At 40.4% G+C, this 26,289-nt stretch overlaps 2 protein-coding genes across 7 annotated transcripts; one reads left to right on the forward strand and one right to left on the reverse strand.

Moving 5' to 3' along the window:
• Nucleotides 1-858: 858 nt before the first annotated feature.
• On the reverse strand, nt 859-17,747 carry rps6ka5 (ribosomal protein S6 kinase, polypeptide 5). 5 transcript variants are annotated; one of them, XM_029493282.1, is made up of 17 exons: nt 17,486-17,747; nt 14,437-14,508; nt 14,058-14,276; nt 13,764-13,879; nt 13,549-13,650; nt 13,177-13,260; nt 12,932-13,035; nt 12,684-12,834; nt 12,330-12,491; nt 10,861-10,986; nt 9,973-10,106; nt 9,022-9,115; nt 7,921-8,091; nt 7,413-7,604; nt 5,596-5,734; nt 5,173-5,336; nt 859-4,839 (listed from the first exon to the last, which is right to left on the reverse strand). In XM_029493282.1, exons 1-17 carry the CDS (start codon nt 17,553-17,555, stop codon nt 4,534-4,536), a joined length of 2,406 nt encoding a protein of 801 aa, XP_029349142.1. In that variant the 5' UTR covers nt 17,556-17,747; the 3' UTR covers nt 859-4,533. The 5 variants fall into 5 exon arrangements, with proteins under 5 accessions (XP_029349142.1, XP_029349141.1, XP_029349144.1 ...); XM_029493281.1 differs by having other exon boundaries at nt 5,596-5,755; XM_029493284.1 differs by lacking the exon at nt 13,549-13,650 and having other exon boundaries at nt 5,596-5,755.
• Nucleotides 17,748-19,489: 1,742 nt separating this feature from the next.
• Nucleotides 19,490-25,852, forward strand: hadhab (hydroxyacyl-CoA dehydrogenase trifunctional multienzyme complex subunit alpha b). Of its 2 annotated transcripts, XM_029493795.1 has the most exons (20): nt 19,490-19,617; nt 20,296-20,337; nt 20,526-20,596; nt 20,683-20,816; nt 20,991-21,129; nt 21,234-21,353; nt 21,445-21,547; nt 21,674-21,796; nt 21,891-22,009; nt 22,203-22,259; nt 22,346-22,455; nt 22,686-22,820; nt 23,196-23,367; nt 23,460-23,546; nt 23,624-23,764; nt 23,923-23,991; nt 24,153-24,348; nt 24,462-24,576; nt 24,817-24,962; nt 25,138-25,852. In XM_029493795.1, exons 1-20 carry the CDS (start codon nt 19,551-19,553, stop codon nt 25,281-25,283), a joined length of 2,292 nt encoding a protein of 763 aa, XP_029349655.1. In that variant the 5' UTR covers nt 19,490-19,550; the 3' UTR covers nt 25,284-25,852. The 2 variants fall into 2 exon arrangements, with proteins under 2 accessions (XP_029349655.1, XP_029349656.1); XM_029493796.1 differs by lacking the exons at nt 19,490-19,617; nt 20,296-20,337 and having other exon boundaries at nt 20,508-20,596.
• The last annotated feature ends 437 nt before the right edge of the window (nt 25,853-26,289 follow it).

Genomic DNA, 26,289 nt, shown 5'->3' on the forward strand with positions numbered 1-26,289 from the left:
AGATCTATTAAAAGACTCACCATGAGCGGTTTCAGGTTATTAAATGTACACATGTATTCAGCCAGAAAGTAAAGCATTTATTGAAGCAAATCAAGGTTTTTATCAACGGTGTGCCTGAAGACCTGAATGATGATGTTCACAGTGCCTGAAAAAAGCAGGTATGCAATTAAAGTACTATCCGGTGTTGAGGTTCGTCTTAGATCATATTGGAAATGTTGGACAACAGCGATAAACAAAAACAGACATCTGAATTTGACATTTTTTTTTTCCTTTGAAACATTTTTTTTTTTTCACAGAAATCTATGATATGATTAAAATAACATACAAGTGCAAAGTTTTTGCCCTTAAAGCTTCATTGCGTGTTTCGATACAGTTAAATATTGACCGATCTAAAAGGGAATCACTGCTACAGTACTTTTTGACGCGCTTCAGTAACAATATGAATCAACAAAGATCAACAACTAACACCGACCCGAATCAAGCGGTGGCACATGCATGATGGTGATGACGATGATGATTACGGTTCCAACAATGCCTAAAACTGACAAAAACCAAAAGTTCTAAACTTTTTCCTGTAGCAATTTGTCTCTATTGCCAACAATAATAATTCCCAAACAAACAAATTCTATTTACTTGCTTCTCCTTTTTTTGGTAAAAAGTTGTGACATAAAAATCTAAGAAATTTCTGCTACCAGTCCAGAATATTAGGGGAGATGGAACTTTCTTAGTGGCCACACCATTGAGATTATATATATATATATATGCAATATCTCTTCTCAGAAATGGTGGCACTTTTTGTGCATTTTGAAATTTAAGTGAAATAACCCTTTAAAGTAGTGGCTTTCCATCATCTTTATGGTTTTTCTTTTTTTTTTTTTTTTTTTTTTGCTCATATATACATATAAAATGGATCTCTTTCAAAGAAGACATGCAACTGCTAAAGTTCAGGCTCCGGCTAGCAGGTTTGTTTATGACATGATTTGTTTTCCTCCTAAGCATTTTATGTCAAACATGTAAAACTCTTGGCTGATTAATGATTAATTTATGATTTGGCTGGACTTGGTTGATTAATGATATGATCATTGCCCTGCTGCCTTCTGCAGCACCACCGGAGGGTGGGCTCTTTCAGCACCACAGACAGCTCCATGTTAGCCCGTACGTTAAAGGCCGACGTCAGCTTCATCTGTTCAAAATCACCTTCAGACACGACGACGTAAACCAACTCACTGGCTTCGTTTTTACTTGCAAAACATCGCTTTCAGCTTTGGCAACCACATGTGTGTCCTTAAGCACACACTGAAGCACAAACAGGAGCATTGCACCCTATTAGGCTAATAAATACAACAGCGGCCACTGATTTATACAAGACAGTTCACACTACATGCCCTCTAATTACTGCTGCGAAAAGGTAGAAAGGTTCAGCTCGTCAACAGGGGTGCTTTCAACTTTAAAAAACAGGAAGCACTGGAGGGCCGACAGCAAACTTCAAGCGAAGCAACACAGAAAAGTCTATCAAAGACGACAGAACTCAGATCAAAACTGATCTCCCTTCCTCTGTCCTTAAAAGTGGCATGTTTGAAAAATCAGCCCAGAGGGACGCTGGTACTAAACCAATCCTTTCTTGCGAAACGCTGGTATTTTCCCTACAAAGAAAGTGAGTCGGGTCCCACTGAGGCAGTGAATGGAGTACGGTATTTTCTTTGGAACAAACAGCTCTGCAGCACGGCAGCTAATAGAGCCTGGCTCCCAGAGGGGAGCTCAATATAGGACACTCTCTTTCCTCTTTCTCCACTCGAGCTATTAATACAACCAAACAAAAGGAAAGAGGCTTAATGAGGCAGCAACGGGGAACTCATGCAAACTAAGTTGGACGAGAGCTTTGTAGTGTTTAGCTCCAAGAATTCAATTGTTTCAAAACGGTCAACAGATCATACGTTGCTATTTCTACCGTGCCTAATATCACTGGAGTAAAAGTACTGAACATTGCGTCACACCCCTCTAAGTGCTATGTTTGAAACTATTAGATATATTTTTTCTTAAATGGCAAAAGCAACACAAGAGTGAAGAAATGCATAGTTTTAAACGTGATAATGTGCTGGAGACGGATATTATAGATCTTGTAGAATCTCTAAAGAAGCACAGTTCCAAAACAATCTGCGATAAGACACATCTACATAATTTCACCAATTGGACAAAACAAACAGACACTACGGTGACATATGAAGCGTTTTGTTGCATATTTGCATGAAAGGAAATATCTCATGCAGCTTAGAGCAGCTACCTCGAAGTCAATGCTTTGGTACAGATTCAGAGTGCATTAAAATATAAGAAGATGACAGGGTGTGTTTTAATGCACAGACTAGTCCGACTAAGTATTTGTAGCCTAACTGAGCAGGAGAAACTGGTTCTAGGCAGCTTCACGAACTTATGACGAATAACTCTGTACGACAAAAAACACAGCAGTTGAATTATAACCATGTTATACAGACTAACACATACTCACAAAAACAATAAACACAGCATGTTATTGTAACACGGGGCATTAGAATATTCAGGCTGTTGTAAAAGGGAGATTTGGTGTTTACATCCATCACACTTCAAAGAGTCCCGAATTAAATCGAGGATATTTTATAAATATGTGAGAACTCACAATAAGTCAAATAAGAACCTTATAAAAAAAAAAAAAAAAAAAAAGGCTGATGTTTCAGTTCACATCATGCACTGGGGACTTAGTACTAACCGGATATCTGCCTCAAAGTGAGAGCTGTCACACAGTGCAAAGATCAACATTTCAGTCATGCAGTAAGTACAGAGCAAGGGACATTTGATGAAAATAAAAGCAGTGTTTTTTTTCTTTTCTATTTTTTAGGTCCGTGCTCAAAAACATGTTTTCATAAAGGGTATCTGACCTCAAATAGTTTTAAGACTTAGGGCAATGACTAAAGGGGCAACTTTTTGTTCTATATTGCCATAAAATATCCTTTTGTATCACCATTCGTAAACTCACTGGCTCACCTCTGACCCTCGCTTCATTTTACTGCATTTTTTCTCTTTTTGGCACACGTTCCTTTTCGGAATCACTCTTTCAGATTTAATCTGAAGAGGAGGCCACTCAAAGCTGCCCTTTGGCATCGTGGACCTCAGAATACTAAACCTCAAAACTTCTTGACGCGTTCACCTTGCACTAGGCTGATCAGTATTTTCCAAATAGAAAATTCAGCTCAATCCAACTGGTCGTCATGATAATCAGACAATTAAGCCTTCAACCACACAAGGCAAATCCACTGCTGGGCTGAATACTGCCTTAAAGATCAGACCCATGTGGAACGGCAGCGGTGCTGAGTCTTGAAGCAGTCATACTCCCATATTAGAGGCAAAAATAAGTCTAAATATAGCTCTTTTTGTAGGGTCACATCCCCTTAAGCAGCAGTATTCCCCACACGACAATAAAACCACAGATTTGGCTGAACACACTAAATCCACATTTGGTTTCTTCTACAAAAAGATGTGTACACTTTTGCTTCTTTAATCCTTATATCTAAGGACACTGGCTTTTTTTTTTTTTTTTTGTGAACACTGGACGCAGATTGTATCCCAGATTCCACTAGGCTCCATAAATTATTTCAAAAGTCTGTAACATAACATTAAACTGTTTTACAACCATAACCAATGGCAAATGAAGTTCATCTCTTCTCATCTATAATAATCTTACAATGTCTACATAACTGTGTCTCAAGAACTGACTAGAAGCATTAATGTCTGAAAATTACAAATAGATATGAACAACTATTTGATTACATTGAAACAGTCTTTTGAGCTGATAGGGAAATAACATACACACATACACAAAATATCTTTTTTAAAGACACCCTATCCATTATTTCTTCCCAGGTGCGTCTGAACCATAAATAAGTTAATAATATAGCTTATCATAAATACATTTCAGTCTGTAAAATTCACATATAAATACCCTGCTCCATCTTGCAGAGACTTCCCAGAAAAGAGAAGTGGACCCATGTTAGGTTATGCTGCAGCTCACTGCATTTCTTCTCTCCATGGTGTAAAAGTACTTTATATGCGCCCATGGTGTAAACACTATGACTTTCCCTTTAAAACCTCTGGAGGCATTGACAAAGACAGGAAAATGGAGCAGACAGATCTGTGATCTGAATATGAGCGTGAAATTGTCTTTCCATTGTCTGTCTGGACCTGCGGCAGTAGGGCAGCCCTTTTTGTTTTGGACACCAGTGGCAACTTCTTCCTGGTCCAGTCCCTGATTCATACAGTCTGAGTGTGAAAGTGAAAGAAAAAGAAAGGTATAAGCTATTGCTAGTGATGATTGATTAATTGATTCATACTGAGGTGAGGGCTGCTGCTCCTGCTGCATGCTTGTTTTGGAGACGTGCAGACGTCCATGCAATGAGCCGAAGGCGAGAGTTGCCAAGGATAGAGGGAAAGGGAAGAGGGCTGTTTCTGCGGAGAATTGCTGCTGCTCATCAAGCTTCTTTGAATCTCCTTGTTCCTCTCGTTATCTCACAGTCCTTCTGAGAAGTTAAAGGCTGGATGCGCTGGTTGTATCTCAGAGTCTGTTCCCTGGGTCACAGGGGTGTTGACGGGAGTGGTGAGAGGAGTGCTGTTGGAGGGCCGCGGGTTGGTGTCGCCCTCTGGAAAAGTCTTCTCCTGAGACTGGGAGGAGGAGGACGAGGAATGAGTGCTTTCACTGGAACTGCTGCGGGTCTCTGTGCTGGTACTTGTCTTTTTCATCTTCCTCCTCTTGGCTAGTGGCGCCTTGTCCACCGTCTGCAGGCGGAAACCCTCCCGCTTACATTTGTTAAACGCCTGGGACCAAGAAAAAAGGGGGGGGGGGGGTATATAAGTAGTATACAGTATACAGTATACAGCTCCTTTCATTATCAATTTTTCTTGATTTATAGACTACATTTATTTTATATTTATAGACTTCGGTGCATACAATTTCCTAAATATAGAAACATGTCTGCTATTATCTCCTAAAACTCTTTTTTTTCTGGCTCATATCTTAAAATAATGGCCAAAAACTATCATAATCATCAATTTAAAATCATATAATACTAAGCATGCGACTAAAAACCTCATCATTGCCAGAAAAAGAACTAGAAAGCCTGACTGACACCTAAGAACATCATTTCTTACATTGAAGGTGGCTTTGACGTAAGTGTGGACAGAGGCAGTGGAGGAGCCGAGAATGTCCGGGGTCATGAGTGGGTTTGAGGACAGCTGGCTGTCGTCCTGAAGCCAGGCATTGTAACGGAGGCCACACATTTTAATCCTCTTGTTTGGATCCACTGTCAGCAGCTCTGCAGGAACGAGACACAGATAATTAGCTTTCGTGGTCTTTTAATACGGTAATTCAAAGGTGAGCCACAAGTGAGCAACAGAGCTTGTGCTTTCCTCTTCAGGTAGTTCAGCCTCTGTGAGCTACTAAGTTAAAGGTTCATGCTGTAATCCAAATGAAAATTAAAACACAATTGCTCATCCGGTCTGTCCCACTGGTTGCATTCAAAAAACAAAACTTCAAACATGGGATTTGAATTGTTTCACCGTCTTAATCCTCACCTTGTATCAGGTCCTTAGCCTGCTGAGATACGTTTCTCCAGGCTTCTCCTGAGAATGAGAAGTCCCCCTGTTTGATTTTCTTCATGATTTCCTCAGCACTGGTGTGGGTCAGGCTCTTCTCCTGACACTGAAAAGGCACCTGGCCAGACAGCATGGTGTACTGAAAACAAATCAAAACCACACAGTCTATCACTACAGCAGGAACATACTTACAGTGGGAATGTGTGGTTTGTGTGGTGCAGAAAATGTGACTTGCTCATACTGTTGATATCACGTTTCCTGGAATGAACAGGGGAAGTAAGTAGGTAGTTGTGTTAAAACGCATCTACTGTTAAAGTAATGTTTTTAAAAGAGCTCTTGACATATCACGACTGTCCACATTTCTCCATTGTCATGCTGCATGTTGTTGGCGGTGGTTAAACCAGCACTGAAACAGAGGAGCAGTGTGTGCTCAGTGCTCGGCTGAATGAACAGGATACTCTCACCTTGGCCTGCTTGCCTCTACCCTCACATTTCTCATTAAAATGACAATGGTTTGGAACAGCCCTTTTGGCAGTGGAGGATGCGCTGCGCCCCGATCTTGCTCCCTCCCTCTCGGTCTCAGCACACTTTGCTTGCAGGGCATTGTGCACACAGCTTGTCAGTAGCCATTTCATCAAAGCTGTATGAGGCACACTACTCACAAATCCCCCCAGGGGGCGACGGTGCAAGCACTAGCGAGACCAGGCTTGGTACGGATGACTGGCCATCTACAGAAATCTCTCTCCCTCAGCTCTCCACCCCCACCTCGTACCCTCTCCTCCTCCTCCTTTCTACCTCTCCTTTTAAATTTCCTCCTCTACACTGAGAAAGGTTGAATTAGAATGACATTTCCGCTACCGGGAAGCAACGGCTCATATGAGCACAGCCTTAACCAGCAGAGAGTGCCGGGGCTGGTGGCGAATCTTTAACTGTGTCAGCTCGCCACAGGATCCTGAGGAGATGAATATCATGCAAAACAGATTAACCAGGACATACATTCATATGTGTGCGCATGCACACAAATATTATCACTCAACCAAAATTTCTTAAAATAACAGCTGATTGCTTCATCAGAATGGCCAATCGCTAAATGTTTAACCCATAAACTGGATAACATCAACAAATCTGCAGTGTATGGAGGTTGTGATTACACATGAATTAGGCTTTAGAGATGCTTCATTTAAAAAGCATTATGAAAAACAACTTTAAAGTGGAGCTTGGAGCTGTGGATTTTGAAAAGACTTTTATAAATCATAAATTCGTATAATCAGGTCACTTTCCTGGGGCATTGTGAAAAGTGACAGCCTAAAGTGTCTTAAGATCACATAGTGAGGAATAAGGATGTTCCTGAATAGGGCTAATCAATGATCTGTTATTTAGTCCATTTTAGAGCCTGTGAGAGGCACCAGCACCATCAAAGTAGATGTTTAGTTCTTTCTTACAATCCTACAACTTTTCTCCTCATCAGGTCAAATATTACATCGTGTGCTGTAAACATTCTCTTTACTGGGTTCAAGGATTAAAATAAGCTGAATAATTTCCCTTGACTATTATATGTTCTATATATTCTATATATATTTTTTACCAAAACATTTATCCGACTCTCCTTGCTTAAATGTCTGCAGATTTTGGTAGATAATATAATATAGATATAAGATAATATACGCTCATTTTTATTATATGTTTCTTTCCCCTCAGAATAACTTTTGAGTTGAATAATTATGTTTCTGCAAGAGTTCAGCTTACAATATTTTGTTTTAACCTGAGAACAGCTCTGTCATCCCACAGCCACTCACCAGAATGACCCCCAGACTCCACAGGTCACAGGACTCATCGTAGCCATCGTATTTGAGTATCTCTGGTGCAGCGTACTGCAGGGTGAAGCAGGGAGTCTTCAGGAGCTGATTGTCTGGTGGTTTCAGGCGAGCAAACCCAAAGTCTATGATTTTTATCTCAGAGTTCTCACTCTCATCCGTGAAGAGCAGGTTCTGCGAAGCAATTCGAGACACGGACAGCAATCATTTCTTTCTGCCACGCAAAACTGGTGCAGTCAAGAGCTTACAAAATTGGACATCAAGACTTGTCTGACCAGGTACTTTTGACCCATGTTAGGATGAAACAATTTTACTCTTGTTTTGGAGAAGATTGCAGAGTCACAGCGACATGACAGATCATACAAAGTTCAGAAAAACACAGTAATTCTCTTTCAAAAGCATATGATCCAGTCTATCTGTATTCGTCACAAAGTCACACTGTGTTCAGACATTAAAAAGAATATGTACTTTCTCAGTATAATTCCAGTACCTCCGGTTTAAGGTCCCTGTGCACCACTCCTACGTCATGCATGTGACTGACAGCGGACACCAGTTTTCGCATGATGCGGCTGGCCTCCGTTTCGCTGAAATGTTGCTTTCTGCGGATCCTCTCCAACAGTTCACCTCCACCAAGCAACTCCAGAACCAGGTAAGTGTGCAGCTACAGCAAACATAAATACAGAATACATTCACATTTCTCTTCAACTTCTCATTAATTCATTCCTTCATTCTTTGACTTGCTCTGAAAAAGCACAGTAAATGCAAACATTCCTGCACGATTTGCAATTATGCAAATATTGTTTGATTTAACCAATATATCATCAATCTTGCTTTCAGTCTGAATTGCAAGATGAAAAGAGTAACATTAACATGTGAAACATGGGCTAGGAATTTTTATTTTGTTGCATAATAAGTAAAGCAAAAACAGCTTTACTTCCCCATCACTCTCATGGGGATAAGATCAAACCACAATGGCATTGAGTAAAAGTGAGAGGAGCCGAATAAAGTGGGAAGTGAATAATGTGTCTAGGCAGCGGGGGAGAGTTTCTCATTAGTGCTGGGTCTAGGGAACAAAGGCAACACTTGGTTGAGGCGAGGGGAGGTAGCGCCGCTTTGATCTGGGTCACAGGCCTCTGAGATAAAGTAATAACCCCACTGAGCTCATCAGGACTAAAGTGGTGCTCCTTGGCTTGAAGAGCTGGGCCTAATGAACCTCTACACAGTCAGACACACCTTCCCAATAACCACGGTAAGTTACATCTGGAACACATGCACTTTTAGTTTGGGGTTGAGTGTGCAACTCAAAAAGCAACATAAGTGAAACTAGGTTGTTTTTATTCAGTAGTACAAAATGGGTGTTTGTACAGCTGCAGTTTAAAAATACACATGGTGTGAGATATTGAGAACACACATAGATGTTTATGGGACGCTACATGAAGCGATAGAAAAAAGACCTTGAGGGTGTCCAGCATCCTCATTAATCTGCCTTGTTCCAGTTCCAGGACTTAATAAGGCCGCAGTCCCCACTGGCACCAGAGAGATGCAAAACAGAATTTATGGTGGCAATTGTAACCGCTGTGTTGAACCTTACCTGGTCATGGTAAATTTCATGTAACTTGACAATGTTAGGATGGCCATCACACAGCTTTAGGGCTGCTATTTCCCTCTGCGTCTGTGCTTCCATCCTGTAGCAAACACAACCACAAAGAGAGAAAACTGTTATAGACTGTTTCTTTTCCTCCCACAGAGATTTCAATTGGCATTTGGTCCAAACTGAAATGCATCAGATACTACTCAATACAATGCGAAAAGCAGGCTTCAGAAAAAATACGTAAGTAGAGAAGAAAGTGTCACCAGCCCATGCATCAATCACCCATAAACATTCTACTTTTAGTATGATGTTAGTACAAGATCATTCTTTCATAATAAAATTGGCTGTGAGGGATTGCCATTTTCTTTAACTTGGCTGTTTCCCACATTGTTTCAGAGACATTGCTATAAATTTTTAAAAGCCGTTTTGCTCTGTAACCCCACAGCTTTTTGACCCAGACATGGAGAAAGTATAACTAATGCATGATTTTTTTAGGCAAAGTGTGATTTACTTTCCTAACATCTCCATTTGGACTTGAGAAACGTGTGTTTGTGTCAGGATGATTGTCCGGCCGATAGGAGCCATAATATTTGGTGGCAAACATGCAAGGATGTGTAGGAGTGTGGTAGAGGACGGCAGTCAACACACATGATCAAAGCTGATTCTGCAGCAGATGCAAATAAAAACAGCCCAGGTTGCGGGACAGAAGTGTATTAACCAACATCTGCTAACCTCAAATAAATTCAAGTGCAAATTATATAGAGGTATAGAGTACATTTCTAACACTTTGTAAAAAAAAATAAAAAAATAAAAATGTTTAGAGTTCATGTAGCCATGGAGAGGAGCAGGGTGACTGTCTGGGGTATCCAGTGAAACTCTAAACATCACAGAGAGCCAGAATGAGCTATGATGACAAACACAACCAAGCAAGTAGACTGAAAAAGCTTGTACCTCTTGCTGACAATTTTGACTGCATATTTCTGACCAGTCTTCTTGTGTGTGCACCGTCTACAGATCGAGAAACTTCCTTCTCCCAAAGCGCTGTCCTTCAAATCCATCTCATAACTCATATAGAAAGGTGAGTCCTGTTTGAATTCCAAAAGAGAAACAAGGAAATAGTAAATGCACATATAAACAAATCTAGATTTTCCAGATGTAACCTGGGATCTTGAAAATTACCAATGAACAAGACAAGAATGATTTAAAGTGGCTTGCTGTATGTAACAGAAATGTTATAAGAACCTATAATGCACAGTGAGCTGAAGCTTTATTGAAATTCTGAGCACCTTTTTTTGTCTGAATACTCAGCTGAAACATCCCCTCTATTAAGTGTTTAAGTATTACATGATATAAGTAGTTGATGCCCACTTTTACATGCAAGCTAAATTACACCTTGGTAAATATTTCAGCTAGATTAATTAGCTTTATGATGACTGTGAACAACCCCCTGTCATACACACAAGTGAGATAACAAATCTTGACCACAGTTGAGCTTGTGAAACAGCCCTACTTAATATCACTTACATCATCAGAAAATTTCTACAGCAGCTGGTACAAAGGATGTTGATGACAAAGTTTGAAATGAAGTGAGTGCAGAAAAGGCAATGCACCGCTATCTTTTCAAAAGCATTGTGTTGTACAGATACAGTGCACAAGTGGATTTGTGAAATAAATTATCAGGTTGAAATTTCAACAAGAGTGTGGCAAAATAGTACAGTGAAATGGTAATAGAAAAAATATCTAGTGGAATGGAGAGGAAGGAAAAAACGAATCTGTCTGTGACAGCAGCCATTAGCGTAAGTGTGTTTGTGCAAGGGGATCCAAGTCCATTTATCTTACCTTCATCATGGCGCTGCGGGCCACCGCAGCAGATCCCGGCCTCTCAGAGCCCCCACACAGCTGAACAGTGTCATCCATCACCACATTCCTTTTGAACAGGATGGAGGGGGCCATGAAAGAGTAGCCCTGCACAGAGATACACATAAACTCTTCATGTTTACAGACATAAAGCAAGGGCTGGAATATATGTACACAGGAAAAGGAGAAAGAAAGTCTAGAACGTCTGAAACACTTTTATGTCAGACATTTACAGGCTTTTTATGTGTTTTATGTAGTTATCTATTTTCTGTGTAACTTAAAATGGATGTATACAGTTGTCAGTTGTTATTCAAATGCCTTTATGCCAAACCAGCCTGTCAGTTCCACAATGAGCCCAATTCAGTTAATTTTTGGAGTGACAGCGGCTGTCCAGCTGTTCCTATTGTTAGACCTGCCATTGTGAAGCACCGCCTGCATAATTCCAGCTGTGAGAAGCCCAGAGCTTTGAGCTGGCATTAATTTCTCTCTCCCTTTTTCAACGACACACACACACAGCTGTGTGGTATGTAGTGACAGCCACGGATGGACGGAAGGATGGATGCTGAATGAATGAGATGCCCTAAATTGCCGGGCTTGAATATTTGATTGCCCTGCTGTGAAATTACATCTTGGCACTCTTAATGCAATTTTAATTTTGTTTTGTGCAGCGCTGTAGGGGAGCAAGAGCACGGTTTAAAATTGGGATTGCTGTCGTTATCTCAGAGATTGCTAGGCTTGCAAATTATAAAGACCACAAAATTTCAGACTATGTGAATGGCAGCTGAGAGCGAAAAAAGCCAAGATGAAGTTGGCAATCAAAGACTGAAGGCGTAACTGAGACAGACGTGGCGATGCTCTCAAAGTGTAACCTTTTATTCCATGAGAGAAGCCCGTTAATGGATCTATTGATCTACCGAGCTCAAGGATCCAGAAGGCAATCAGAGTTGAAATTTCATGCAATACATCAGACAGCCATCAGCTGGCATGGAGTTGTGGGCCATATTATGGTTCAAAGCTACATCAAAAATAGTCATTCACATCTGTTACTTCAATAAGAGCTGCATATGGCAGCAATTACTTCGATAAAAGACTCTTTAGTTAATTTGAATACCAATGCACACAGACAGACTCATGTTGACTTACAGCAACCTTTTGAGGACATTCAAAACTTCACTTGATTACTTCAATTGCTGTGGAGTATGTCAAATATAGTCACAGACAAAAAGTGGATAATGTATAATGCAATTTTTCATCCGTGTCAACATTTCACTCTGCCTGTAACCAAAGCCCAGACAAACATCAGCACCAAACAGATGCAGGTATCAGTGTTGTCCTGTGCAATGACCTGTAAGAAGCACAAAGTCATATCCCTGTCTGTAGACAACTACGCAATGAGTCACAACAAAACAACAACAAAATCTGATTTCTCACATCCCTTCCTTCTCTCCCACCTGGAAGATGCGGTCACAGTTCTGAGGCAGAGCTGCGGGGGAGTAGGTGGGGTCCATTTCTGTGAATTCGTCTGCAAAATTGCTGACGTCCAGCTCATCCCGAATCACTGGCTTGAACGGAGCAGGTACTTTCTTAGCTGCCAAGTCCTCCCAGTTGATTTTCTAAAAAGAGTTTATAAAAAGAAAAATGTTTTTCAGGTCTGTGCCAGTCCTTATAAAGATAGTTTACACCAAACACCTAATTTTTTAAAAGCTCCTTACTCAAAGCAGTGTTATCATAGAGAATTACAGCCCACTATGCTACTGAGTTTTTCTAAACATTGTCAAATATTTGAGACATGCAATGAGATCCACCTGGTAAAGGGCATGTTTCTTTACATTCTCTGCTCCATTAGGCCCTGAGCCTAATCTCTTCTTTGGATCTTTGATGAGGAGTCGCTGGATGAGGTCTTTGGCCAGTGGTCCCATATCTTTGGGGAAAGGAGGATCCTTCTTTGAAATCCTCCTGTTACATGTGAGACAGACATGGTTAGTACTTGTAGAGCGATTCAAACTGAGAGATGTCTTAACACGGGCTGGTGATAATGAGGGAAAATCCATACTTGGCAATATCTGTGTGCGAGTTCTCATCTCCATCAACTGTGAAGGGTGAGCCGCCAGTCAAAAGCTCGTACATTAGCACCCCGAGGCTCCACCAGTCCACTGCCTGGAATGAAACCACCCACCCGTGACTTAGACTTAACAGAATGAAAGAGGAACAGCACTGAAGAGGGAAACAGAAGAGGAGGCGTGGGTTGCTTGATTGGATCGAAGAGATGACAGCATAAAACATAAAACTACAAATCACCTTGTCGTGTCCAGACTCTCCTCCCTCAACAATCTCTGGAGCCATGTATTCAATGGTGCCACAGACAGAGAAAGCCCTTTCCACCTGTTAAGAAACACATACGTTAAGACATAGATAGACAGATTTAAAAGACAAATATGACACAATACAGAGCATATCAGTCTGTGCATGTTGTAAAATGCCTGCAAGCGTTTTGGTTTCAAGACAGAAGGTTTTCTTTATAGTTTCATGGCATTTCAGGGAGGCCTAGAAAATATAAAAGATTTATGTTTCCTTAATGTTATTATTATGACTAATAAGAACTCAGGCATTCTTTCCAGATGAGTTTATGGATTTTAAAGTTTTAACAAATTGTCATGAGATATACAGTACCTGATCAAACTCCTTACTGAGGCCAAAATCTGTGAGAACTATATGACCATGTGAATCCAATAGAATATTCTCAAGTTTCAGGTCCCGATAGACAATTCCAAGCTGCAGCCAGAAATGACAGAGCAATGGCATGTTAAAGATGAAATCCGTAAACAGCAATAGATAACCTTCTGAATAGACAAGACATTCTCATTGTGTTGACCTTTGTGTGTTACCTTGTGTAGATGCTCCAGTGCCAACACAATCTCTCCACTGTATAGGGCTACTTCTTGCTCCTTAAATCGCACCCTTTGCACCAAATGTGTGAAGAGCTCTCCACCATTTACATAATCTGTCGTAAAAAATGGCAAAATATAAAATAATAATAAATGGTTTGCTTTTCAAATGGCTGTTTTGGGAGATTCTTAAACACCTTGAACTCTATTCCCGGAGCTGGATTCAGAAAATCAATAACTGTTTAGTTGACTGATATAAACATCATAACGTGTAAATGATAAAAATATTCTCACCGAGAATGAGGTGCAGCTTGGTATCTGTCTGGAAGGCATAATGAAGTGTGACGAGGAATGGAGACTGGCGGATGTGCTCGAGCACTTGCCGCTCCGTTCGTGTGTGTTCAGCAGTCTTTGCCTTTTGTACAATTGTGGCTTTCTTCAAAACCTTCATGGCATACAGCTTTCCTGCATCATGGCCACTCACTTTCCTCACTAGGAAAACTTTGCCGTATGCTGGTGATTAGAAAGACAGAGATAAAAGCCAAGTATTTAACATAAATGACTGGCAGCAAGCTTTTATCATTCTAAAAAAAAAACAACAACAAAAACAATACAATGTGCCAGAAGTGTGAATGTCATGTTCTGTTCAACAGAGAAAGATAGTTTTACTCACCTCCTGTACCCAGAACCTTTAACAGCTCAAAGTTTTCAATGCCCACCCTCTCTACATGGCCCGTCAGGTTGGCTGAGGTCAGAGTACAAATAAAGAAAATTATGCTATTCATTACTCAGTTCATATAACATGACAGAAGAGGCTTGAATGACAAAATACACAGATACTTTAACTAGATCTCACAAAAATAATACATCAGCAGGTTGCACTTATGGACTAGAAGGACAAATATATTTTACATCTGTGCAAAACCATTTCATATCAGTGAGTAACTGGATCTAGAAAAGTCCCTGTTCCACATCAGGTATTTTACCACTGACTGACCACCTGAGGCAAATCTGGGACGTGATAAAATGTATGTTTCAATTTACTGCACAGACAGCACTGACCATGTTTTTCACTGCACTAGTGTTGGCAGTTGCATTATAAATCTCCCACCAACTATAACTGTTGCTGCATTCGACAACTCACTGGAGAATCAACACTACTTAGAAGCCATCTGCTAATAATGGTGAAATACTATGTAGTAAAACAGAGACAATCAAGATCTGAGGAGATACACATTGCTGATGCCGACATTTAAAAAAGTTTGTGCTCCAGCTGTTCTTGAAAGATAAAAGGTTAACTACCAAGCTAATGAGCTGATTTGAACAATAAAACCATTTACCTCTAGAGAAAATCCATAAAAACGTTCTCGCTGTTTAGTCTTTAATGTTGAAAAGACATTTGAATAAGATCACCTGTTTTTAACTATTATTTCCAACAGATGTAGGCATTGCATGGCCACCATAAGGTGCATTACATCACATTGTAGTTTTCTACCCATTAATAATGTAAACAGTCTTCTGAGCCAAAGAGGCTCTCAGGCAGAGCTTTAAACATTAGGATGAGCGATTTACGACACTGAGGCAGTTAAGATGGTCTGAGCAGTTAAATGGAATACATGGTCAACACCAGCACACTAGTTGCATAGAGCAGGCAATACTTCAGAGAACATGTGCTTTCATGTAAACAAAAATGTACTCATCTTGGCTCTCATTCCTATATTCATAAATGCAGTAGTGTAAGAAAATATCCAATCCAACTGCAAGCAAACATGTTATATTAATCAGTAAAAGGTTATGATTTTTATCAAAATTCTTTGGAGAATTAAACAAACACTGTCACTGACTTCTTGTGCCTTTCTCAGTCATGATGTTCCATTTCAGCTGAATGAGCATAGCACGATCTTAGACATGCATAGCCATTGTAGTGAACGCATTCCTTCTGTCTCACACTCTGGAAATAGGCTACTGAGCAATTAAAGCGGCTGATTTCATCCATGCATGGGTCTCCTGTTACATGCGGGAGAAAAAAATTGCTGTAAATATTAGCCAATTCAAATGCATACCGCGTTTCAAACAACACTGTCCTTCATATTTAGTCTCAGAAGTTCAGGTTGCATAACACCCCTGTCAAGCTCACCCAACCAAGGCCAAGTTTGATTTCAGTGTATTAATAGACTGACAGAGGTGTCAAACTAGATGATACCTTACTGCTAGACAAGTTTACAGGAGTTGAAAATGCATATTCTTACACAATCTTTCATTAAAATTAAAGACTGTAACTTATTACCACACTGTCAATAAAGCACTCGCTGTTCTCACTTTATTGTGTAGACCATTGACATAGCCATGTCTTAGATTACTCAGGTGAGTAAGAAAACTATAGCAATATCCATTCACTTAACAACATTTATTTCACTTTTGCAAACAAAAATCCTTGGTGTCTTGCAGGATGATTTGAACAAAGCATGTTTAAAGCAGATATGGTTTGAATGGGCTTGATATTTTTACATGCTATGTTGTCGCCGCTGGGTCAAGTACAACTGCAAGGTCAAAAGAAGGGGAGGTTGATAAAGCAGCTGGAAAGCTGTGTAAAATTTAACATGCAAGTATGAGTATCAGTGGCAACTAGAAAGACTGCATATTTAGGGCAGGGAATGGGGTGCAGCAGTCATGTTGCAGCCTGAACAGTAGCACCATGTTATTATAAACCAGTTACAGCTGAAGCAGTGTCCAACTCCATTCAATAGCCCCCTGCGTTAAATCAGAAAGACTCCCCACCCTTCTCAAACACAACCTCTGTTGAAAGTCGTGTATTGAGATACTGCTGTTGTATGTAAACACAACTTGCGAGTATAAAATCCTTTGGTAAACTGCTTCCAGCAAAAGCAAAAAAAAATTCAGCACAACCACCACAGTCTCACCCTACAATGGCAATCGCTCTGTAATATTGTGTATTGAGATCTCTGTGAAGTTAACAGGGATAGCCAAGAGACGAACACGTTTACCGGTCTGTCACTAATACACGGGCGAACAGTTGAGGCACACCTCCGTGTTGTGTGCACATTGAAATCTGGGAAACATTAGTTGTTGTGTTTTTGTTTTTTGTTTTTTTTGCAGGGAGGAGGGTGTTGTTGATTTCTGACTTGACAGCACTGCAGTTGTGTGCTCTTCCTTGGCTAAGGAGAAGTTAGCAGTTATCGCTAACAAATCAACCCAATAACCAGCTCAGAGAGTGATTAATCCTGAGTTGATGCACTGACAGTGGCATAAACTTAGCCAAAATCTCTTCCCGATGGTCTGACTGATTGATTGATTTCTTTATTTAATTTTATTTTTGCCCAGTAACACATTAACCACTGGCTTAAGCTAATGTTATTACCTGCGATGACCACGGTTATTAAGCAGTAGTTAGCTTTCGTAAGTGAAATGGTTAGGTAACAGTTTGCGTGAGTTAGCAGTAACGTTACAAGTAATGAGGACAAGCCGGCTAACGTAAGCCTCCCTCTGCCATCTTTGGACCGGAGTAACGTTCATGTTAGCGCTCATTATGAACGCCCATTGACGGTGACAGTTGCTCCTCAGGGGCTACCGAGCTAACGTCCCCCGCCCCCCCCCCCCACCACCACCACCACCGACACGTGTCTTAACAAAAAGATAAACGCCAAATAAATAAATACACAACCTTCAGCATTAGCACTTCGTCCAGCCCGACGCTGACTCACCGTTTTTCAGTTCGTGTTTCACAGTAAACAGGTCACCTTCTCTGGAAGATCCCTCCATCGGGGATGGCATCGTAATTGTGTGCTTCAAATATGTATTCTTCGGACGAGGTTAGCGTCCCCCCCGCCGGCTGGTTTGCAACGGCAACATCCGGTAAACTAAAACACACAGCAGGAGGACGAAACGTGTGCTGGTAATGCGCCAAACTTGAGAGATATTTGGTATGAATGTGGATATGAGCCCCGGCAGCCAGCCAGCCTGCCAGCCCAGAGGAAACACTTGCTTCTTCCAGCACACCACAACTACCACTACCTTCGCAACCAGGGCAGTCCCTCTTCGCTGATTGGCGTTGCTATGTGGAAATCTGATCTCTGATTGGACAATTTTGCGGCAAGCGACACACAGTCCCGCCTCCTTCAAAGGACTAGTGCTGCATTCAAATGTCACTCGTACAACGTGAAGTCAAAAGTCAGAGCAGTAAACATTAAAGTACATGCACAAGAGGAAGGGGAAACAAGTGCGTTTTGTTTTGATTCGTTTTGTTTAAAGTGGCATTAGTATAGTGGTGCAAGGCTACTCCACTGAGGTGCTGTATTTCACTACTCACTTGTGAGAGTTTCATTTCATGTTTCTTTAAATACTCCAGTAGTTTTGACAGGCTAATTATATGATTTACTCCACTGCATTTCTGAAAATATTTTAATATAATAGTAGTTTATAGTAATAGTTTAAAGGACAACATTCAACGGACGAAACATACAATCATGCATGCGGTGCTGTTTCAAAGATGCACAACACAGTCCTGCATCAGTAATAATAAGAACATGAGAACGCCTGTCTATGTATGAAGGTGCATGTTGGTCATTCTTTACAACAGTGATGGAGCACAGTAAACCATTGAAAATATTCTGAAAGTCCTTCATGGACACGCACAATTTGATCAACTATAGTGCACCCCATGTATAAGTAAATTTGTTGGATTTCTTATATAGAGAAGTCTGTGTTATGTAGTTCTCCAAATTGTACACAGGGTGTCAGCTTTGTACTACAATCATTAAAGGATATAGGTCACTCAGCTGTCAGTTGGTGCTGGATCAAGATCCAGGTGCTCATAGTTTTAAACAGCAAATAACGAAATAAGTAAATAAATAAATCTATGGAAAATTTATACATATGTTTATACGACAACTCAAATTTTAGTTCACTTTTTTGGGGGGGTAAGTAATCTCTTGGTTGAGCTGCTAGGAAATCATAAGCAGTAAAGATTCCTTCTGTGTGATGCAATGACAATTTGATGTGAAAAGGTACACAAGGTTTTGAGAGAAATTCTCTTCTCTGTTCCATTTTTGAGATAAAAGAAACACTAATGAAAACAATGTCACGAAATGGCTATGTAATGTTAAAAATATATATATTTTTGTTGTTATCATCTTAAAGTTAGAATTCACTCTTACCAAAGGATCCAAAGAATGGCTTACCTTTTTAAATTTTTATTATACTTTCTATGAATCTACCTTACTCTTTCCAACACCTAGAAACCAGTGCAAAGTCAGACAAGCAGGAGTCAAATAATCCTGTTTTGATTAAATGTGAATGGTATTTAACTACAAAATGAGTTACTATGCTTTCATTTCAAATTTGAAATCGGATTTCTGCCTCCGCCTTGTGGTAAAAGTCTGGGATCGCGCTCAGCCCGAAAAAATTCTGAAATAAGCATTTTAATGACAATTTCTCGGGACATAGTTAAATATATATATATATATATAAAATCACCTTTAATGGCATGCAGTATTATTTTTGTTTTGTTTTGTTTTCGTTTCACTGTTAAAGAAGTGGTCGAGATATGAAGTATGGTCGTAGTCCTTTAACGTCCAATGAGCGACGAGTTTCTCAGAGTCAGCCAATAGAATGTGAGCTCTGTCGCCCAGACCAATCAGCGTCCGGTCCGAGCGGTCGTTTTCAGGAAGTAGCGCAGAGTGACACGCCTTGCGCTCTCGCTAATGATAGCCCTGGAGCTAGTTAGCTTGACTTCACACAGCCACTGACTGACTGACCTCCGCTCCCAAGATGGCTGGTGTTCGAGCCCTTGGTGTTCTTTCCCGATTGACATCAAGGAGATATGCTCTCTTAACAGGTACAAACTGCAAGAGTTTGCTATTTAAAGTATTAATAACACCCCAATGGAGACTGAGACTGAAACTACCGTGTATGCCAACTGCCCATTAGCTCATTAGAGTAGCTGTTAGCCGAGAAGAATAGCATGCAGAAATGTGCGAAGTGCATCATAAATCAAGGTTGCTCTGTTTGTTCAGCCAACATATATCTCAGGGATAACTCTCATTAAAGGCTCCTCGTGAACTACAATCAATTGTGCGTTTCGTTTTAAACTTAAATGCAAACTTCCCATCTATGCTAGTTAGCGCGCTGGTTTCTACGCGTCCCCTAAGTTAAGTTTGCAGAAGAAGAGAGAGAGAGGTGGCTTTAAAAATAAAAGTATAAAATAAAACAGACTTCTTGCTTTAACTCTAATGACCACATCATTGCACTTTGCACAAGGTTTCGAGTGTTTATAAAGTGCTTTCAGGACTTGGGCCATTCATTCGTCATTGTGATGGCCAAAGTGTGTCTGTGGTAGGCGGGGTATCTAGGTGAAGGGTCGTGTTAACGGGATTACACAGGAAGGCTTCTCTGAGATCATATGGTGTACACGTCTCGCCTACATGTGTGCCAACATACAGTTTTTAAAGCGTATGATGCTTTTTAGACATGAGCTGGAATTATGTTTTTATTTCTTTTTCTTTTTTTTTTCTAGGCACGAACTTTCGCACCTTCTCAGTAGCCCCTGCCATGCTGGGTAATAAAAAATAAAAATCAGCACACATTCACATAGAATATGTTTAATACTGGTTCATCTTATCTAAAAATTAACTGTTCTTTATATAAATGAAAGTATATGTTTGTAAAAATAAATAAATACATTCAAAAAAAAGTCACCCTCACAGTTATTTTTCCACTGCACATTATCTTCCCCTTTATTTTTAGCCCGTACCCATGTGAACTATGAAGTCAAGGGCGATGTTGCTGTTGTGCGGATCAATGACCCTAATTCCAAGGTGGGATTTCATTTAAAAAAACGCAGTCTGACAGTTTTCCCTCCGAGGATAAAATGTGAACCTAATGATCTCTACCTCTTCTTCAGGTCAACACGCTGTCAGTTAAAATGCAGCAGGAGATGTCAGAAGTAATGAACGAAGTTTGGGCCAACAATGCTGTTCAAAGTGCTGTTCTCATCTCTTCAAAGCCAGGATGCTTCATTGCGGGAGCTGATATTAAGTAAGCACAGCCTATTTGGAAATATGTGCAGCTCTCTAGACTTGCAATGTGACTTATTTTATACTATAATAAACTGATTATAGTATTTTACGCACCATTAACACCAAGCTCTTCCATTGTCTCTGAATGAAATGCTCAAGTGGTTTGTCATGTTGTTTGTTTAATTTGTTCCAGTATGATCCAGGCCTGCAACAGTGTAGAAGAGGTCACCAAACTTTCTCAGGAGGGGCAGAAGATGTTTGAGCTGATTGAAAAATCTCCAAAGCCCATTGTTGCTGCTATCAATGGCTCTTGCTTAGGAGGAGGCCTAGAGGTAACTAGATTTAGAGCTGTTTCAGCAATCAACTATAAATTCAATGATGTGGGAATTTTTTTATTCATACTATTTTGATGTAAAATAATTTCTTTTTCTTTCAGTTTGCCATTGCCTGCCAATACAGAATTGCAACAAAGAACAAGAAAACAGTTCTTGGTACTCCAGAAGTTATGCTGGGTCTTTTACCTGGAGCTGGTGGTACTCAGAGACTCCCCAAAAAGGTTAGTAGACTTTTTAAGAAGTATACACAGCGCAGCACTCTTGATATTTATAATACAATTGTTTACACATGATTTGTTTTATTACCTTTAGGTTGGTCTACCCAGTGCGTTTGACATGATGCTAACAGGAAGAAACATCAGAGCAGATAAAGCCAAGAAGATGGGACTTGTAGACCAACTTGTAGACCCTCTAGGTAAAATGAATCTTGACTTGCATATAGTTAAAAATCACTTAGTCTCTTAAATTGGTAGTTTTTAACTATTACCACTGTTGTAATCACTATTTAAGTTAAAAAATATCATTGCTGCTTGTATTTTAGGACCTGGCCTGAAGAGTCCAGAGGAAAGAACAATAGAGTACCTTGAGGAAGTTGCCATCCAATATGCCAAAGGAATCGTCAACAAGACTATCCCCCTCCGAAAAGAGAAGGGCACGATGCAGAGTAAGTTGGTGCTGCATTTAATGACTCTGTGCTGTCAATTGAATTTATTGCACTATGAATTTTAAAAGGGTACATTTGCTTTCTTTCTCTGCAGAAATTCAAGACTATGTTATGAGCTTCGGGTTTGTCCGAAATCAAATTTACAAAACTGTCCACGGTAAAGTTATGAAGATGAGCAAGGGCCTTTATCCAGCACCTTTAAAAATCATCGAAGTAAGTAAAAGCGTCTTCTCTGCAATAATTTCTAGCTGTATTTGAAAAACTGACAGGGACTATGATGGTTTTAAGAAATTATTTTTCTATAATTTATCAATCATTCTTTTTTCTTTAGGTTTGGTCTTGTATTTAACATGTCTTGAAATGTTAATTTTTTTTATTTATTTATTTTTTTATCTTTATACCCCAGTGTGTCAAGACTGGAGTGGAGCAGGGCCCTGTTGCTGGATACTTAGCAGAGTCTCAGGTAAGGTTTGTCACCCTGAGTCATTAAGATATTGGTTATTTACCAATTTCACCAATGGAAATCACCAATTTCCATGTTTATCACAGAATTTTGGTCAGTTGGCGAGAACCTCAGAATCAGCAGCCCTGATCGGTCTCTACCACGGCCAAGTTGCTTGTAAGAAGAACCGCTTTGGAACTCCTGAAAGAGAAGTAAAGTAAGTATCACTGTCACATCCAGAGCTTAGCATCTTGAACTTGACCTTTCAGTTTGTTCGATCATTGTTAAATTTGATGATGATTTCTGATTCCCGCTGGCACAAATCAAGATCTTGTACTCCTATTTTGTATCTTTGGCGTTAAGGACAGATCAATGTTCTTGTTCTTCATTATTCATTATTTCTTTCTTAAGTGGTGGATAAATTGTCTGTCTATTGTTTACCACTAGAACTCTTGCCATTTTGGGAGCAGGTCTGATGGGAGCAGGTATCGCCCAGGTGACTGTGGACAAAGGTGTGCACACAGTCCTGAAGGACACCACTGAGGCTGGACTGGCCAGAGGACAACAGCAGGTTTACAAAGGGTGGGTTATCTAACTATAATTTTTAGTTATAGTTAAAATTATAGTTATTCTGCTCATAGAAAATCTTATTTACAACAGGTTAAGTACCTAAATTTTGCCAGAAGAAGTACCAAAGAGTTGCTCTCTTTGGTACTTTATTGGTCCTGAAATTAACTTTGCACACTAGACACCATACATAGGTGGAGATAGAACTGCAAACAGGTGGAAAATCCATTCATCATGTGCAAAAGACAACAGACGGCTTTAAATTTTGTCAGTGAAAATGTCCAGACCCTTGCTGCAGATTTGAGTGGGTGTGCATTCGGATTGTGCCATTATGAATTAATGTTAAAAACCTCAAACTGATAAATAATTTTGAGTTGCCTTCCCAACAAGGCTCAACGACAAGACCAAAAAGAAGAGCATCACGTCATTTCAGAGAGACACCATACTGTCCAACTTGACCGGCCAGCTGGATTACAGTGGCTTTGAAAAGGCCGACATGGTCATCGAAGCTGTGTTTGAAGACATGAACATCAAGCATGCAGTCCTGAAGGAGGTGGAGGCTGTAAGTGTGACAGAGGAATCTTCCTTGATACAAATAATATATTCACTATAGCTTCATAGCTCAACTGTGAGCTAACAGACACCTTTTTGCAGGTGACCCCTCCTCACTGCATTTTCGCCAGCAATACATCCGCTCTCCCCATCAAAGACATTGCTGCTGCCAGTAAGAGACCAGACAAGGTGTGTACTTTGGAGCCTTGTAAGTCACTCTTAATTAAAAGACACAACCTTGCTGAATATTGTGTCTGTACCCTCAGGTGATTGGAATGCACTACTTCTCTCCCGTGGACAAAATGCAGCTCCTTGAGATTATAACCACTGATAAGACCTCAAAGGACACCACAGCCTCTGCTGTGGCTGTTGGCCTGAAGCAGGGCAAAGTCATCATCGTAGTTGGGGTCAGTCTTGTGTCGTGTACTAACCCATGAATACCTAGAACATTTTTGGTCATTATTTCAATATTCACATTGAAACCAACAATGATGTGATCACCACCAAGATTCGTGTGTGGATGCATGTCTACTGTACCAAAGACATCTGACAAATGTCATTACAGGATGGACCTGGATTCTACACAACAAGGTGTTTGGCTCCAATGTTGGCTGAAGCTGTTCGAGTACTTCAGGTTGGTTGTATTACAGTACAGACTGCAGCTGCGAATACTCTATTTATCATCTACTCAAATGGTCAGAGTCAGCTCACTTGAACGAAGCGTATACGCAACTTAAGGTTTGCTTTTATTCTCAGATTATGTGCAGTAATAATTTATCTGTTGTGCACTTACAGGAAGGTGTTGACCCGAAGAAGTTAGATGCACTCACCACAAGCTTCGGGTTCCCTGTGGGTGCTGCCACACTGGCTGATGAAGTTGGTATTGACGTAGCTGCTCATGTGGCAGAGGATCTCGGGAAAGCTTTTGGCTCTCGCTTCGGTGGCGGAAATGTGGAGGTTTTGAAGACGATGGTGGACATGGGATTTAAGGGTATGGGTGCTCACTTTTAAGCATCAGTTCATCATTTGGATGATGTGCAGTAATATTTAATGCAGATATGTGTTTTATGATTATTTAATCCTTGCTTATATTTCCCCTTCAAGGCCGCAAATCAGGAAAGGGTTGTTATGTGTACCAGCCAGGGCTCAAAGTCAAAGATGTCAACCCAGATATCGGAGACATCCTTGAGAAGTACAGGATAACGCCAAATCCTGCTGTGTAAGATGACACTGAACACCTACAGAACTAACCGTGCAGCAGTTTTAAGTTTTACTCTTCACTTTGTCCAGTTTAAGTGAACACTGACATCTTTCCACTTTTTACTCATAAGAGTTCATTTCATCTCTCTCTCTCTTTTTTTTTTTTTTTTTTTAACACAGGCAAAACGAAAGAGAGAGCTTTTAATGTACCACACTTCACTAATGTTCAAATTTAACAGTCTAACCATTGTTTTTGCAGCTCATCAGACTCTGACGTACAGTACAGGCTTGTTTCTCGATTCGTCAACGAGGCCCTGATGTGTTTGCAGGAGGGTATATTGAGCAACCCATTGGAGGGAGACATTGGTGCTGTGTTTGGGCTGGGATTCCCTCCCTTCCTCGGAGGTCAGAGTTTAACCATAGTCATTGTCAGCTGAGCAGTTTATTGCTCAGTTTACGCCCTCGTCATTGGAAAAGCATTATGTCCTTTTAAAGAGTCCCTTTCTTGTCTATGTTTCATGTGAAATTGCAAGTGTCAGTAGTGGATTATGTTTCTAATCTAAGACTTTACCCCTTTCAGGACCTTTCCGTTTTGTGGACAGCTTTGGTGCTGACAAACTGGTGGATAAAATGAGGGCGTATGAAGCAGTCTATGGAAATCACTTCACTCCATGCCAACTCTTGCTGGATCATGCTAAGGATCCCAGCAAGAAATTTCACAAGTGATCAACTCACCACGTGTGCCAGTAGCTCTTAACATGCCTGCCACATGAGTGGGGGCAAAAAAAATGGAAAATGCCCTTTGTTGCCACTTTATTAGGTGTATCTAGCTAAAACTGGTTTCCTGCAACAAATTCTATCTGAACGAATAATCGCGCAGATTATTATGACAATTTAGATTTTGTTGAAGCTGTTTCACCTGTGGATCATTTTGGAGATTGTGACGCTCTACATGAATAACATAAAGGTACCTCTGTCATCTAATAAACTGGCAACTGAGAGAGTATAGGATCTGCAGAAACTGATGTTTTTTATTATACTTTAACATTATTGATTAACATGATGTGTATAGATTAAGGAGCATATAAGCCTAATTCACACATTACATTTAAAGACACTGCAGGGAAAAATAAATTAAATATTTGCCATCTGATAAATCAATTTTGTCATTACTGATGAATGTCTACCAGTATGCCTCAGCAAGTGTCTTTATTTTTTTGTACATTACAAGATTTTCTGGCCTGGGTTGAACGATGATGTAAATGTGAAGCTTGAATAAATGTTTTGTTATTGAATCCAATTTTTTTTTTTTTTTTTTTGTTTTTTTTAATTGTGCTCTTGGTGCGTTCAGGTGCTGGTAAAATCTAGAGGTAATTTACCAAGGCTACAGATTTAGACCATTGCTGCGGGCCACGGGAAGATTTACTGAAATCCAATTCGTCGGTCAGGTCACATGTCTGCTTTCCATTGTCCGCAGAGCAGGGTGTGTACCTCGGGGAGGCTGTTGTGGGCCGGGCCGTGCCGGCTGGATGTTTTTTTTTTTTTTTTTTCTCCATCATCCTCCCTCTGTCTTGGTTTAACACGCCGTGACATCGCATCCTTTTCTGGAGGATGCTCGGGGCGGAGGAGACGCTGCTTCATGTGGAGGATCTGAGCGGCCCACATGAGGCGTGTCTGCCGCTTTCTGCCGCACCTGGACGAGGATGGAGAGGCGCTAAACTGTAGCCAACGC

The sequence above is a fragment of the Echeneis naucrates genome, chromosome 22 (assembly GCF_900963305.1).
Source record: "Echeneis naucrates chromosome 22, fEcheNa1.1, whole genome shotgun sequence".
NCBI classification, from domain to species: Eukaryota; Metazoa; Chordata; class Actinopteri; order Carangiformes; family Echeneidae; genus Echeneis; species Echeneis naucrates.

Excerpts from the sequence above, each read along its gene's own strand:
- rps6ka5 (XM_029493281.1), bottom strand. The coding sequence starts at position 17,555 with ATGCCATCCCCGATGGAGGGATCTTCCAGAGAAGGTGACCTGTTTACT. Across the intron at positions 14,277-14,436 it reads AAAGGTTCTGGGTACAGGAG|CATACGGCAAAGTTTTCCTA; the intron begins GTGAGTAAAACT and ends TCTAATCACCAG. Across the intron at positions 7,605-7,920 it reads ACAGGGACCTTAAACCGGAG|AACCTGCTCTTCACGGATGA; the intron begins GTACTGGAATTA and ends ATTGCTTCGCAG.
- hadhab (XM_029493795.1), top strand. The coding sequence starts at position 19,551 with ATGGCTGGTGTTCGAGCCCTTGGTGTTCTTTCCCGATTGACATCAAGG. Across the intron at positions 20,817-20,990 it reads ATTGCGGGAGCTGATATTAA|TATGATCCAGGCCTGCAACA; the intron begins GTAAGCACAGCC and ends AATTTGTTCCAG. Across the intron at positions 23,547-23,623 it reads CCAGTAAGAGACCAGACAAG|GTGATTGGAATGCACTACTT; the intron begins GTGTGTACTTTG and ends CTGTACCCTCAG.